The sequence below is a fragment of the Diplotaxodon limnothrissa genome, linkage group LG7 (assembly GCF_057381915.1).
Source record: "Diplotaxodon limnothrissa isolate DT_005_m linkage group LG7, D_limnothrissa_male_GT1.1, whole genome shotgun sequence".
Taxonomy (NCBI): Eukaryota; Metazoa; Chordata; class Actinopteri; order Cichliformes; family Cichlidae; genus Diplotaxodon; species Diplotaxodon limnothrissa.
Window position 1 is genome coordinate 866,207 of NC_140602.1, and position 14,597 is coordinate 880,803.

The 14,597-nt window shown below is 48.3% G+C and overlaps 1 protein-coding gene across 1 annotated transcript in view; it reads right to left on the reverse strand.

Moving 5' to 3' along the window:
- znf423 (zinc finger protein 423) overlaps window positions 1-14,597 on the reverse strand; it is a 127,811-nt gene that overhangs the window by 49,557 nt on the left and 63,657 nt on the right. Inside the window, exons 12-19 of the mRNA XM_085357160.1 lie at window positions 14,011-14,550; window positions 13,753-13,903; window positions 13,070-13,627; window positions 12,792-12,976; window positions 11,855-12,276; window positions 11,298-11,511; window positions 10,080-10,164; window positions 4,018-4,038 (exon numbers count right to left, since the gene is read on the reverse strand). Of these exons, the coding sequence (XP_085213286.1) occupies window positions 4,018-4,038; window positions 10,080-10,164; window positions 11,298-11,511; window positions 11,855-12,276; window positions 12,792-12,976; window positions 13,070-13,627; window positions 13,753-13,903; window positions 14,011-14,550 (2,176 nt within the window). The remainder of the gene's footprint in view (window positions 1-4,017; window positions 4,039-10,079; window positions 10,165-11,297; window positions 11,512-11,854; window positions 12,277-12,791; window positions 12,977-13,069; window positions 13,628-13,752; window positions 13,904-14,010; window positions 14,551-14,597) is intronic.

Below are 14,597 nucleotides of genomic sequence, written 5' to 3' on the forward strand. Positions count from 1 at the left end.
CTCCGTCTCTCTGCTCGCGTCTCCGGCTTTAGTCATCCACCCTTCCACGCCTCCACCTTCTCTACATTTCATTTCATATTGATCTGCGTTGCCTCCAAGTCTTCTGCAGTTTCTGTGTCTGCACCTGCACGTTTCCTCTCCTGCGGTGTTCCATCAGTACGAATCTCACTTTATTGATCTTTAATCACCACTATTTTTGTCACTGTGGCAGTTTGTGCTCTCACACTCTGCTGTGCTCTCCTTCTTGTGCCATTACATGATGCTTCTTTCAGTTTTGTTCTATATTTAGCACAGTGCTACTTTTTATTCTGTATAGATTTAAAAGAAACGTGATTTGTTTTTAGATTCAGGGACGAACCAACGAACTGTTGCCTTATTTCCACTGTTTCAGGTAGAAATATCATCTCCATGACTACAGGGTGACTGCGATGATGTGTTTGCAGAGGAACAGCCATCAAGGTATCGTCATCAGGTTCAAGAGCAGCCCAGGAGAACATAGTGATGATCTCTAGTCTCAAACTCATTCGTCTGTACAAATTTACATCCTGAGAAGTTCTCACACGATTTGTTAGATTTCCACACTTCAAACCCAGATGGACTAAACACAAAAAACACAAATGTTTTTCTTAGAGAAGAAAAGGAGGCGCTAACATCTGTGTGTCCTTCTCAACCCCAAAGTGTGACAATGTGAGAAGTTACATGTGTAAAACAACAGGAAAATAACGAGCTAGATTATATTATCCATCTGATAATCCACCACTGGACTTTCGACAGCTCTGTAGATGTTTCTGTAAATTGTTTTTCAACCGTTCTGCGTGGATCACAAGCAGTTTATCTGAATATATTCCTGAAACATGTAAGTGCCGCTGATGGGGTCAAAATAGGCTGAGGATCAGAAACCCATCAGTCCTGAAAACAGCAACAATCTGAGTGTAACTGTACAAGAATATCTTTATTCACTCAGGTCATGTTTTAAACAGCAGACAGGTCAGCCCCCCAGGGCTTGAAAAGGAAACATCACCAATAAACATGACTGAAGTTCTCTGTCGTACACCGAGCACGGCGTCGTCGTGCTGCACGCCGCATGCTGTAGTAAAGCCTCCTCAGTGCAGCCCATTTAAAGGCTAAACCTTATTGCATTACTGCACAGGCCTAGCAAACGCACACTCAGTCGCTACCAGCTGTGACAGATGTGCCTGTCACAGGAGAAAATGAATTCAGAATAGTTAGTGAATTAAGCAGGGAGTTAATTGTTGCTTGGCCTCTGTTTATGAAGCGCATAAAGGCAAAGCGCCTTGTTTGTCTTGTGACAATTAGCCAGCACGGTGTGTGTGTGTGTGTGTGTGTGTGTGTGTGTGTGTGTGTAAAATGGTCCTGTTGTCTTTAGCAGCTGGTGCAGCCACACCTGGACAGCTTGAGAAGGAAAAAGAGGGGGGGGATGTAAAGGGGGCTGCAGGTAGAGATGCTGTACATCAGCCTGTGCTCAGCCACAGATGCAGCACACGGTGAGAGAGACGTCGCCCATGCAAAGCAGGAAACTTCTATATGTGAGGTAAGAAAGCTGAAGCTGCATATACACATATCCTCGCGAGCAGAGCACACACACTCATTATTTTGTGTTGTGATAGCTATCCTGGTTGGGTCTCTCCCAGACTATTTGTCAGTGTGTCCTATTAGGTTTCCAAACAGCTTGTAATGACTGGTAATAAACAGCAGAAGAAGAAGAAGGTAAATCAAGCGAGAAGACGACAAAATGAGCTCTCCAGGGGACGGCTGTGCTCCCAGCCTCCAGAACACTCACACACACGCAGAAATACACCAACAATCCTGTCGACGTATTCATGCAGTCAATAAAAGCGACAGTGGCAGGTTATGGGCGCTAACAAAGAGCAAACGTGTCACTGTAACAGAGTCAGAGCAGTTAGAGGAAATGTGCGACTGAGTAGATAAAACTGCACGCTAGCAACACGTTAGCTTACGGCCAGGAAGTTGTGACTGTTACGTAAAAACGTACATTTTAAATAAACTAAATCCACAAATGAAAGAATCTGATTTGGTCAAAACTAACACTCGGTTCGTCTCTCCTCCCATCCTCCTTCATCCAGCCCTCTGCGGTCCCCTCGCTCTCTCCCGCTCTTCGTTCCCTTGTCCCTTCATCATCACTCCCTTCCTCCCTCTGGTGTCACAGCTCACTGGCTCCAGGTGGTGAGGGAGGAAGGGAGGAAGGGATGTAGGGAAGGATGGATGGAGGAGGAACTGAAGGCAGGAGGAGGGGTTTCTGTCATCTGTCCCTATGTTGATGCCACCACGATGAAGAGCGACATGCTGCTCGGCGTTTGCTGTTTCATTTCTTTCATGTAATCTCGAGATAAACCAACTCCTTGGTCAAATTCTGTGAAACAGCCGCTTTATCCTGTCCTACATTCACTTAGACATAAATATTCCAACATGACGCTCACGTGTTTGTAAACTAGAAGCTGTGTTTAAGCAGTAAAAGCAGTATTAACGGTGTTATAGCAGCTCTACTGACGGCAGAGGGCCAGGTGTGTGTGAGCAGTTTGCTCACACACACCTGGAGTGGAGCTTTTACTACTTCACAGCACCAACTCTCGTCGTTGGTGATACAACTGATCACAAGCCAGACAACGAGACCGTTTTTCCTCTGACAGGCCGTCCGCTTCCTTCAAGGCGCGAAAAGAAGTAACAACGTCCAAATCAGGATTTAGCATGTGTGAAACTCCAAGATGAGTTTGGACGCCTCCTCACTGAGCACACAGCGATGCACTTTCTTCAGCTCAGATGCTGGTTATTCAGCAACGACAGCAGCCGGAGCAGTCTGCATCTTATTAGTGCAGGTGCAGCAGGGCAGAAGAGAACAGCAACGCTGCTAGCCTGTGGCAAAGACGCTCACACACACACACACACACACACACACACACACACACACACACACACACACACACACGAGTGAGCCCTCAACCACATTATCCACCTCCATTGACTCTAAAAGCTTCTTACTCGCCTCATTAAGTCTTCAGTGACACAAAGTAACCACACCAGACCCGCGCAGCACCACACACACACGTACAGATAGGTGTGTGTGTGTCTGCACACTGGTGTTAAAGGGGGGGGGGGCTTAGAAATGTTTGTACAGACACACATCGACTCAGCCGCAGCCCGTGGGACGGCTGCTTAGACATTACTAGTCAAGCGCGTCGCAGATTTGACTGCAGGCTAACAGACAGGTTGAATGCAGGTTTGAAATGCCAAATAAATGCAACCTCCAGGTAGAAAATAAAAGCAAGCCAGTATTATTTAATGCCCTGGTTCACACAGGGCTTCATAAACTATTTATGGTCTTCACCCAAAGTCACCATCAAATTTAAAAGGTGAGCGCGCTGGTGCTTTAACTGAAATGTGCCCAGCTTCATTCAGGGAGCTTTAAGATGCTGTTGCAGGGGCAGCGATGGCCACGTGTGCATCTGACCAGCTACAAAGTTCATCAGAAATGTAAAGGATGTAAATAAGGGGAGCTGCAGTTATTATGGTGCATTGATGTAAATAGGTAAGTAAAGCTCATGCTGAGGACACATCATTAGCCACCGCACTCCACAGGGAACACTTAGATCCAGGTGAGTGGCCACTCGATACCTCCAAGGCATCTGTGTGTGGGTGTGTGTGTGTGTGTGCGCGTGGTGTGTATGAGGTAGGGAGGACAATGAAGCATGCAGCTAGCAGTGGGGATTGGGGTGAATGAAGATCTGAGGTGAGGTAACTATGCAAAGATTCAGCCTCACTGTGTTATTACGCACACTGACTCCTGCGCTGCACCTTTATTTTCCACATCATGCACTGTGACTGTGTTCTACCCCTGAACTCAGTAACACAAGAAAAAAGCTCATGAATACTGATACTAGTCTGTATGTTCAAAAGCAGTAAAATGTTCATGATGATGGGCAGGCAGTGGGACAGCGTAATGCTGCCTTGCTCATAGTGGGAGACAGAAAGGGGACAAACCTTGCCGACAGGCGGGCTCTTCTACAGGCCATCCGTTTGGCAGGTGGGGATGAGGAGAGAATGGGCACAATTAGTTATCTGTACTGTGAACGTGCAGCGTGTGGGGAGGAGGCAAACGCAGTGTTAAAGGTAAAGGAGCTCGCTGTCATCAACAAATACTGAGTGAACCTCATCGTCCCACAGAAAACATCAGCGACACTGAAACTCTTTCAGAACAGCTGCTGCAGACTGATGTGAGGAAATCTGTCAGATACTTTTAACGCTCTGATCGCCTCCAGTAAATATGACACGGGAGCGTAGCTAAGGCTTAAAGCTGACCTACAGAGATGCACAGGAACAAACTGATGCAGGCGAGTCGAGGAAGACAAAGGTCTGAGACGAAGACAGCAAGGACACTTAGCTGCATCAAAGTGAGCATTATAACCAGTATGCTAATTGGAGACTGGTCCCTGATTAGTACCAATGGAAAGGGCTGACAACATGCTGCGTGTGTGTGTGCGCTGTCTGTGTGTGTGTGTCTGAGAAAGTGAGGCCTCATGCTGTGAAATCTAGACTGAGGTGATTAGTAAAGCATTAGTGGCTGCATGCAACACTCAGAACACGCTGTCAAGGACCTTATTTACACGCGCGTGTGTGTGTGTGTGTGTGTGTGTGTGTGTCTCTGTGTGTGTGTGTGTGTGTGTGTGTGTGTGTCTCTGTGTGTGTGTGTGTGTGTGTGTGTCTCTGTGTGTGTGTGTGTGTGAGTGTGTGGCGAGGGGTCTTTTAAAGGTATAATACATCATTTCAAAATGAGCGGACTGCTCTAAACCACAAAACGGGGACAACACGTGTATGCTCCTTTATTCTGTGAAAACAAAATGGATTTGCACACACACACACACACACACACACACACACACACACACACAGAGACACACACACACACACACACACACACACACGCACACACACACACACACACACACACACACAGAGAGACACACACACACACACACACACACACAGAGACACACACACACACACACACACACCGGCTCTTGTCTTCACCTCACACTATCACACAGGGAGGGAAGTTCTTCATGATGTGCAGCTGCACAGCAGAAAACAATACAGTCTGCCAAAAGTCGCTGCGCTGCAGTCCAAGGAGACACACACACACACACACACACACACACACACACACACACACACAATGAGAAGGAGGCAGAGGAGGCGACAGAAAGACGAAGACAAGCGAGTGAGCCACACATTAGAGGAGCTGCTCCGATGTCGCTCTTGGTCTTGGTGGCTCGGAGCAGAACGGGCTCATCGAACAGAATAAACAGGCCTCCTGTCAGCGCGGAGATTATTCCTCCGTTTCAGCTCCTCCACCACTCTGAGCTCTGCCTCCCTCTATCTGGGTTTTTTGTCATCTTGTCCTAACCCCCTCGTGTCGTCTCCTCGCGTGTCCGAAACACAAGAACATACTTTTACGTGCTCGTCTCCTCTCCACCTGCTCAGAAATATTGGAGACTAGAAAAGCTGCACACACACTGCTCTGTGATCACACACACACACACACAGGTGGGATCTGCCCTTACTGTGCATGAAAAACCTGCAACAGCAGACGTTTGTAGTCTTGCAGGAGCACGTTACAGAGACGGAGGCCGTGCCGGTTCTCATCTCAAAGACGATTGAACCGTCTGTCCTCGGTTATATAAAACGCACAGATTGTCCAATGTTAATTATTAAACCAGATGTAAACACATTATTCTTTGCTTTCTTTAGTATATAGTGTCCTGGCCCTTAGGCTGCTGTCTCACACACACAACAGTCTCCAATGGCAGCTTTGTACCAGAGGCAGAAATGGATAGCTCAATTTCTTTCTCTCCATCGCTCCTCAGTGTGTGGGAGATGGACTGAGGCTGTGTGTGAATGTGTCCATGTGTGTCTTTAAACAGTGTGAAGTGTGGGCATTTCCACTCCACCACACTATTATTCTGTGTTGAGTAGCTGCATAAAGCACTTTCACTGGTCCAGCCTTACAGCCGGCCTCGCAGGTTAATGCAGCGTTGCTGTAATGCTCATGCGAGCGGCCACAGGGCCGATCCCTGTCACGTTTCCTCGCTGTAAACTAGATATCTGCTCACAATTTCCTCTTGGTTTTCAGATGAGTCGTATCAGTAAATAATAACATCATCGTGCGGCAGAAACCATCGTGCTGCTGCACGAGGACACCTCGTAAGAGTCCGCACGGATTCAGTAAAACCAGGATGGAAGGAAATTAAACTGTTCATTTCTTTTAGCCCCCTGCATCCTTCTTGAATGATCTCTCCTTCCCTCCTAGAGCGCCTCTGTTTCCTCCTCCCTCCCGCTCTGCCTCCAGAGCAGGGCACTGACCACATGGTGTTTTAATTAACGTTGTGCAGTGCAAGAGCCGAGGCTGGCGCGAACACACACAGGGCGTGACTGCACCATCACAGTGAAGCTGAACGTTTGGGCTGAGAGCTGTAATATTAAGTGTTGCAGGCAGGCCGGCATGTGGCAGTGATCTCAGGTTTAGCATCATTACTAATGTACGTGAATAATCCGGTGATGTCTTTATGAAGACCCGCCTTTAAACCAGTCATTTAGAAACAACCCGCCGTCGAGTCGACATCAAAAAACTCGTCTTTGAAAGCTCTTTGTAAAAACCAGAGAACATAACCCGATATAGATCTGTTCTAATATAATCAATAATCTTTCTCTGAACAGCAGCACGCTGACCAGTCTGACCTGATGGGCACGACGAGATGAACACCGACATGTTTCCTGAATCTGTCTAAAAACGTCTTAATGTGAAAAAGTGTTTTTAATGAAATGAAGAAAAGATTTTGTAGCAACAAAATAAACTGATTCTGTTCATCTGGACGTCATCGGGTGACGTCATCATCTCGATTATTTGATGATATTTATTTAACAATAACAATGTGTTGAATAATGACTTTAAAGATTGCACTATTTTATATTATTTTTTGACAAATACTGATAACAGTGCAAATGTTTGCAGTATAAGAAATAAATGAAAAATGTAAACATCTGTGTTTAGTGAGCTTTGCAGTGTTGCTCTGTGGTGCAGCTACACTGTAGCAAAGTTTACACACTGTGTCTACTTGATCCACGTCTGACTGAACCCATAATGTTTCCACACCACTGAAGTTTTTTCCCTCTTTTCAACCAACGGCAGTCACTCTCCTCTCCAAATAACTTCTGCTCAGCTTTCCGAGCTTCCCTCGGGTCCTCTTAATTGTTGTGACACGTGTTCGAAACGCAGAGAGGTGCGCTCGATTTTCCACACGGAGCAGCGCGAGAGTAAAGCACGAGGGAGGGGCTAATAATCGGCTCAGTCATTTTTAATGATCGTTGAAAGCCCAGATCGTAATCGAGATTAAACTTCGATTAATTGAGCAGCCCTACCTTAAGCACCAGTGTTGTTTTTCAGTAAAGTGAGGGGTAAATATGTCACCTGAGCTGTTTTTGGGCCCAAACACGAGCGGCGCGTTCCTGCTTGTAAATATTTTCCTCGGAGCTGCAGGGATTCCTCTCTAGACTTCCCACGTTGACCCTCTGTCTGCCTGTGTGTTGTGTCTCTTTCTCTTCCTGACAGCGTAATTAACAGGACCGTGGGGTGCACCGTGTATTACCCACGGAGCGATGTGACAATCACATTACTGGACTGAGTTAGCCGGTAGGAGCTGGCCTCCTCCCTTCAAGCAGTCAGAACTGTCAACGTAAAAACACTGAATCACAGTTTCACTCGGACGTTACATTGTTGGACTTGTGTTTCTGTGACACGCAGACGTGCAGCAGACTGAGGCGGCCGAGCTGCGTGACAATCTGAGGCGAGCGCACTTACAAGTGTCCTGAATGTGAGAGCTGATTATCGAGGGCGCCTGATACGACCGTTGAACAGGCGCTAACACTCACCAAGTGACACAGTCAGTCGCTGCTGCCCCCTAATCGTGCACGTCCACAGGCTGAGCACGTGCACGAGCGTAGCCGTCAGAATCAGAGCGTCAGGCCATAAACTCACAACATTCAAACAGCACAACTTAAACTCGAAACGTCCCACCTGTGACACACTGAGCGGGGACAACAGGAAACAAAGTGACACGAACCTGTGTGATGAAGGAAAATGTAGACACTTTAACAGAGGGAACAATCCTTTTACATCAACACGTTACAGCCGAGCAGCTCTGGCCACTCACCACCTGCATTCATCTCCGTTTCATTTATTACTGTAAACTCGTTAGTGCCGCGGCGACCGAGAGAAGGAAACGATCTGCGGTGGAGACGAGGAAGACGATGCGTGAAACGGAGCATCTGCTCATTTTCTTTTCATTGGCGCTTTCAGACTAAATAAGATCTTCGTTGAAGAGTGGGGGAGGAAAGGGCTGCGGGAAATGTAAGAGGAACTGGGCAAGCTCTTAAAAATAATCTGCCTCAATTTCATAATTAATCTGCGCTAGGTTTTCACACAATTAGCACGTTAATTAACCCAAAACTGCCACCACTGTGCAGGGATGTGTGCGTGCCTACGCTGCAGAGAGAACGACGAGTTAGACGTCAGACTGAGTGGAAGATCAAGGCGGAGGAAAGTGGCGAGCACTGGGTGAAGGACAAAGGTGAGGAGGTGAGGGGGGAACGAGAGAGGAACACGGGGGAGGAGGAGGAGGGCCAGGATAACGGTCATGTGGTGAAGAGCGAAGAAGACGGACGGCAGGTAGAAGACACGGACGCTTCCTCCATACCTGCTTCATGCCCTGGAGGACGGGGCTGTGGCCCCCCCACACCCTCTAGCAGATCATTACATGAAGGAACCTTTTAAAAACAAGCGCGTCCATGCTCACAGGTGTACACACGGGTGATCACACCCACAAACTACACCCTTTTTGGCTCCTACCTCAAAGCACACTGTGTTCTGTTGATCTTATGTGCTGCACAATAATGTTTAACATTTAGTATTTACTGTCATATTCCCATATATCATTGTGATGTTGTTTATTCTATTACTCTTGTTCTCTTCTGCTTGCTTTCTTTTTTCTTTCTCAGCAGGTGATCCAGGTGATTGATATATGCTTTTTCTTTTTCTTTTTTTTTCTGCTCATTCTGTTGGTTTTTGTTTTTTGCCCTTCTCCCCGTCCCTCTTCTCAGCTGTTTCTCTTTCCCCCAGTCAAGTCTGTCCCGTATTCAGTAAGTGAAAATAAAATAAACAATAAAAGGTGAATCAAATGGACCATTACGGCAAGGCTGGGATGGTCAGTTTGGTAAAGTAAATCCGTTGGGCATCTTTCTTTGCCTTTAGACAACAATTCTGATGCAAAAGAGCCAAACGGGACAGGCCAAAAAAAAAGAAAGAAAACACGGACGCTGCAGCTGTGGCAGGTGTTTGATAGCAAGTGGGGGCGGGGCCACACACTAGGGAGTGAAGTAAAAGTTATTCCAGCTGTGCTGATGTTTGGAGCCTCTCTTCTCCAGACGCCACACACACACACACTCAGGTCTGGCGAGGGGCTGCAGATCAACCCACAGGTCCACCTCGTTAATCTCCATGACGACAGAGATGCTAAGGCAGCAAATTAGCAGAAAGGGGAGAAAACGGGAATCTCACAAAAGAGTCAGGTCTTAAACACACACACCGTCGACCTTTGCTCCCCTGTGATGATAATGGAATTAAATGAAAAAACTCAGCGGCGCTGACAAACATGGATTTACTGTGCAGCGTGTTCGTTTGTGTCATCCTGTCCAAACCTAAAAGCATCACCTGCGACCTGCATCATCATATAAAGGTTTAGACACTCGTATTACGTTTGAGTCAGCTGTAAGATTACGATGATTCTCCAACGTTTGATCTGTAGTCGTGGCTGCTCCTCACAGCCCACCAGACAAAAAGGTCTTTGTTTCACCGTCTGTCTCACCTCTGTGTTCATGTGAGTGCATGCTTGTGCTTTCATGCTTCCAGAGTGCCATCACACATTCACAATGGCTGGGTTCACACCAAACTCTGAAGTCACGCACACGGAAAAGAAAAGCACCTCACTCACCGATCATGTGATTGGCAACGTGAATCTGGATCTCTCTTTCTGTCTCGAACGTCATTTGGCATTTAATACACTGGTAGGTCTTTTTCTATAACAGAAGGAACACAGGAGACTGGTCAGTGCAATAAAGCTAATGAGAAACAGGCTTACATGTTAGCACATCAGACACACACAGACAGACTGCACAGGAATGAAAGAATTATTAGTGCAGTGAAAGCTACCAGAGAAAAGTGGAAAAGGCTAAAAATAAAACTGCACTTTTCCGCACTTGCAGTCATCCCTGCACATATGAGACATTTCAACCTCACAAATTCTTGCACTGAAAGTCCAAGTCTTTGGAGGGTTGGGAAAGGAAGAGAAGGTATGCAGCTACACAAACACCAAAGCTGGATCGAAAGTGAGAGAAGCAAATGAAAAAAGGAGGGTGTGAACGCGAACGAGATGAAGGGAAGAAGCGATGAAAGAGAAGGAAAAAAGGACAAAGGAGAGAGAGAAGGAGCTACAGAGAGAGGAACCAGAGGCTCTGCTTATCCATTCATAGCACAGAGTGATCACTCATGCACAAACACATACAAAATACACAAAGGCCCTACTTCCACTGTGTCTCTGCTGCTTCAGCCTGCTAGGATGACTACACACACACACACACACACACACACACACACACACACACACACACACACACACACACACACACACATCCTACTTTGTCTGCTTTGTGCTGTTAGACTAAGCAGAAACAAAAGTGCAGGTAAGACAGAGGGTCCCTGGGAACTGTCTCTCAACACACACGTGCTCGCTTGCAAGTACACACACTCTCACACACTCAGTCACACACACTCTCACACACTCAGTCACACACACTCTCACACACTCAGTCACACACAGACACGCGGCAGGTCCCGGGGAGCCTGACTGTCAATATCAAGTAGAGCGAACAGCTCCCACAATGCCTCAGCACGCCCCAGCCGCAGGACCCAGTGGGCTCAGCTGACACACACCCACGTACGTGTGGAAGCTGCAGACTTATACACAACCTCGTGCACACACAGAGTTCAGGAGCGTCGTTTGCAACCTTGGAAATGGAAACACTGGCCTCTATCACTCTGCTGGATCACACCAAGAGCTTTTATACATTTGACCTTTCTGTGCGTAGCTGCCTCCTTCTCTTTTGCAGACACCGTTATTTTTATGGAAACGTGCCCTCTCACTGTTTCTCACCTTAGGAGCAGGTGAAACCTCGGCCTTCTTTCCTGCTGCGCTGGTTTCAGGACTGATCTCCGGATGATCCGTCTGGACGTGGTTCTCCAAGTCCTCCAGGCTTTCAAACTTCACCCCGCACTCTGGACACCTCAGCCCAGCCGCGGCCTTCTCCGCCTGCGCGTCCCCGGGCGTGACGGCTCCTCCCTGGCTGGGACTCTGGCCGTTCGTGCCCCTGATGTGATTTGAGCATTTGATTTGTTTTAGCTGATTTCAGTGATTCTAACTGATGCTAAACAAAAAGGATTTCTTCACTAACTTTGGTAGTTTTAGGAAGTATCTGTGCAGTTTGTGACAGCTGGAGCAGAAAATCTGAATAAACTGGGCAGGTTTTTGAAAGATATTTCAAATATTCATATACTTTTCATAAGAAATGCACCCAATAAACGTGTGCCGAGTTACCCTGTGCCAGGCAAAGCTTCCAAACAGGAGAGGCATTCATTCTTGACTTTAGTCATTATTCTTTCCCACAGAGGGCTGAGTCATGCTGCAGCCCTGTTCACAGCATTGCTGCCTACCTGCTCATGCACCCAGCACAGAGGCCGTAAGGCAGGCCGTTGACATCCAGCTTCACCAGCTCGCCTCTGTTCTTGAACTCCTTGAGGCAGAAGGCGCACTTATACAGCTTGTGCTGCTGCAGCTGCCCATTAGGGGACGAAGAGGCAGAGCCGTTTCCTCCAGCTAGTCCTCCATTCCCGCCTCCGACCGCAGCTCCTCCCAGCGCCGCGCCCGAGGAGATCTTCTGCATGTGGAAGGTGCCGTGGATTTTCAGCTCTAGCGTGGAGGTGACCGTCTGCATGCAGACGACGCAGCGGAAGCCGGTGAGGGAGTTGCGAAGGTCGGGGTGCATCTGGCAATGCTCTATGAACTCCTCTTCACTCTGCAAGGGCATCTTACAGATTCGACAGGTTCCCGTGTCCAAGCTTTTACTGTGGGTCACCTGAAGAGAGGGAGCACAGACGATTAACACGACCGTGACCAGTTACAAGACACGGCGTTGCTTTTTTCAGTAACGAGTATCCTAACTAATCACTATTCCTATCGTTACAACGCCGTTACCGTTACTAACAAGAAAACTGAAGCTGTGTTCAGTTTATCTTATATCAGCTGCAAAGAAGTAGCTGTAAGTAACCCTTTTTTGAAGAAGTAACTAGTAACTGTAATTAATTACTTTTTCAAAGTAACTTGCCCAACACTGACCGTGACACATCAAAACACCTCAGACGAAGAAGTCATTTTGATAAAAGCTCAACATCAGCATCACTGATAAGTGACGAAGGCTGCGTAACAAACCGCCTCTCTGAGGAGTATCGAGCTCTAAATTCAAAGCAGCCAAAGACGAGTCAGGATGCAAATCTAGGCGCAGAAAGAGAAAAAACGTCGCACACGCAGAAACGTGTCTGCACCGCTGCACCTGCTGTTCAGTGGAAAGTACTTGTCACAAGTCTGAAGTACCTTGTGCTCGGTGAGGGTCAGCAGAGAGGGGAAGCGCTCGCCACAGATGGGACACATGTAGTGTTTGGCGGGGCCGCGGTGCGTCTGAGCGTGCTCACGAAGCCCGTTCTCAGAGAAGAAGGTTCGGGAGCACACGTTGCACTTGTGGTTTCCTTTGATGAAGTCCGCCTTCTTCTTTCGAGAACCTGTTGTACAAAATTAAGACGCATAATCACAAATACGATAACAACACAGAGGACTCGCTTCCTGACGATGACAGAGTACGACAGCATCGTTACCGGCGTCGTCTTCTCCCGGCCGGATGTTGTGGTCACGCAGTCGGTGGTTCTGCAGCAGGGACTCCATGGTGTAGGCAGCGCCGCAGATATCGCAGGCGTACATGGGCTCTGAATTATCCAGCTCCTCCTCTCCTCCGCTCGCCTCGTGGCTGTTGGCTGCATCTCCCCCCTGGCTCGACCCTCCTCCCACCGCTGCGCTCTTCAGCAGCATGTTCTGCAAGTCGGCTTGCTCGGCAGCTGCAACCGTCGCTCTCTCCACGCTTCCTGCTCCTCCGTTGCCACTTCCTCCTCCTCCTCGCTTGGAGGTCTGCGCCAAACCGTTAGGCGTCCCGTTCTGGCTCCCGCTGCTCCCGGTGCCGCCTCCATTGCCGGTGATGTTGCTGCCATCGAAGACGCAGTGCTTTTCTCTCAGGTGTCTCTCCAGCAGTGAGATGGCGTGGAAAGCTTTGCCGCAGAAGCGGCACGTGAACTTCTTGCTGTGCGTGGTGATGTGACACTGGAGCTCCACTTCTGTTCCAAAGCTCTCCCCGCAGAAGATGCACTTCCGGGGCTTGAGTCCTGTCAGTCAAAGATCAAGTTATCGTGAAGATGAATCCGTGGCACAGGAACGGGAAATATCAGACATTCTTTTCACATCGTAATCGTGTATTTGTTAAACGTAACGCGGCACAGCTGGACAGTACCTGCACCGAGACCTCCCGGGAGGCCCGACCTTTGGCCCAGATGGTTATGTTTAACGTGCAGCTGAAGATCCGTCTCCTTCCTAAAGTCCCAGGCACAAGCTGTGCAGCGAAACAGCTTCTTCTCGTTGCTGTGCTTCACTGCCAAATGCACCTGGATGTGAGGCCAGAGAAACAAACTCTTGAGCAGATAAACTTTGCATCTTTCGGGATTCGTGTCTGCAAAAGGTCACACTCAACAACGAGCCACGTGTCGTTTACCTGTATAGACACCTTGGAGTCAAAGACCTCCTGGCAGAGAGTGCAGTGGTACAAGACAAACGTGTGCATGTCGAGCAGGTGTTTCTGCAGGTCGTCCACCGACGAGAACTGTTTATCGCAGCTCTCGCACACATACTGGGTGGACGTGGTGGTGTAGTGTACCGTCAGGTGTTGGAGCAACGCCTCCTGTGACTCAAAGTCCTCCTTGTTGCACTGGGGGCAGGACTGGCGCCTCAGCAACATCTCCAGGTGCGACTTGAGGTGGGCCTGGAAACCCTCAAAACTAGCAAACCGCAGATCGCACTGGTTGCAGGGATAATCTCCGTTGCTCCCCATGGATGGAGTGGAGTCCCCTCCGAGCCTGTGGCGTTTCGGGGAGGAGATCTCGACGTCCGACGAGGCGGGGCTCAGGTCTGCGACTTTGGCTTGCCGTTTGTTGTTGGCCAGCGGGATGTTCTTGTGGTTCTCCTTTATGTGCTTGGTGAGCTTGAGGAGTGAGCCGAAGATAGGAGAGTTGGTGCAGTAAGGGCAGGAGTAAACCTGTGCGTGGATAATAACTCTTTACTTTTTTTAAAGATTATGATGCA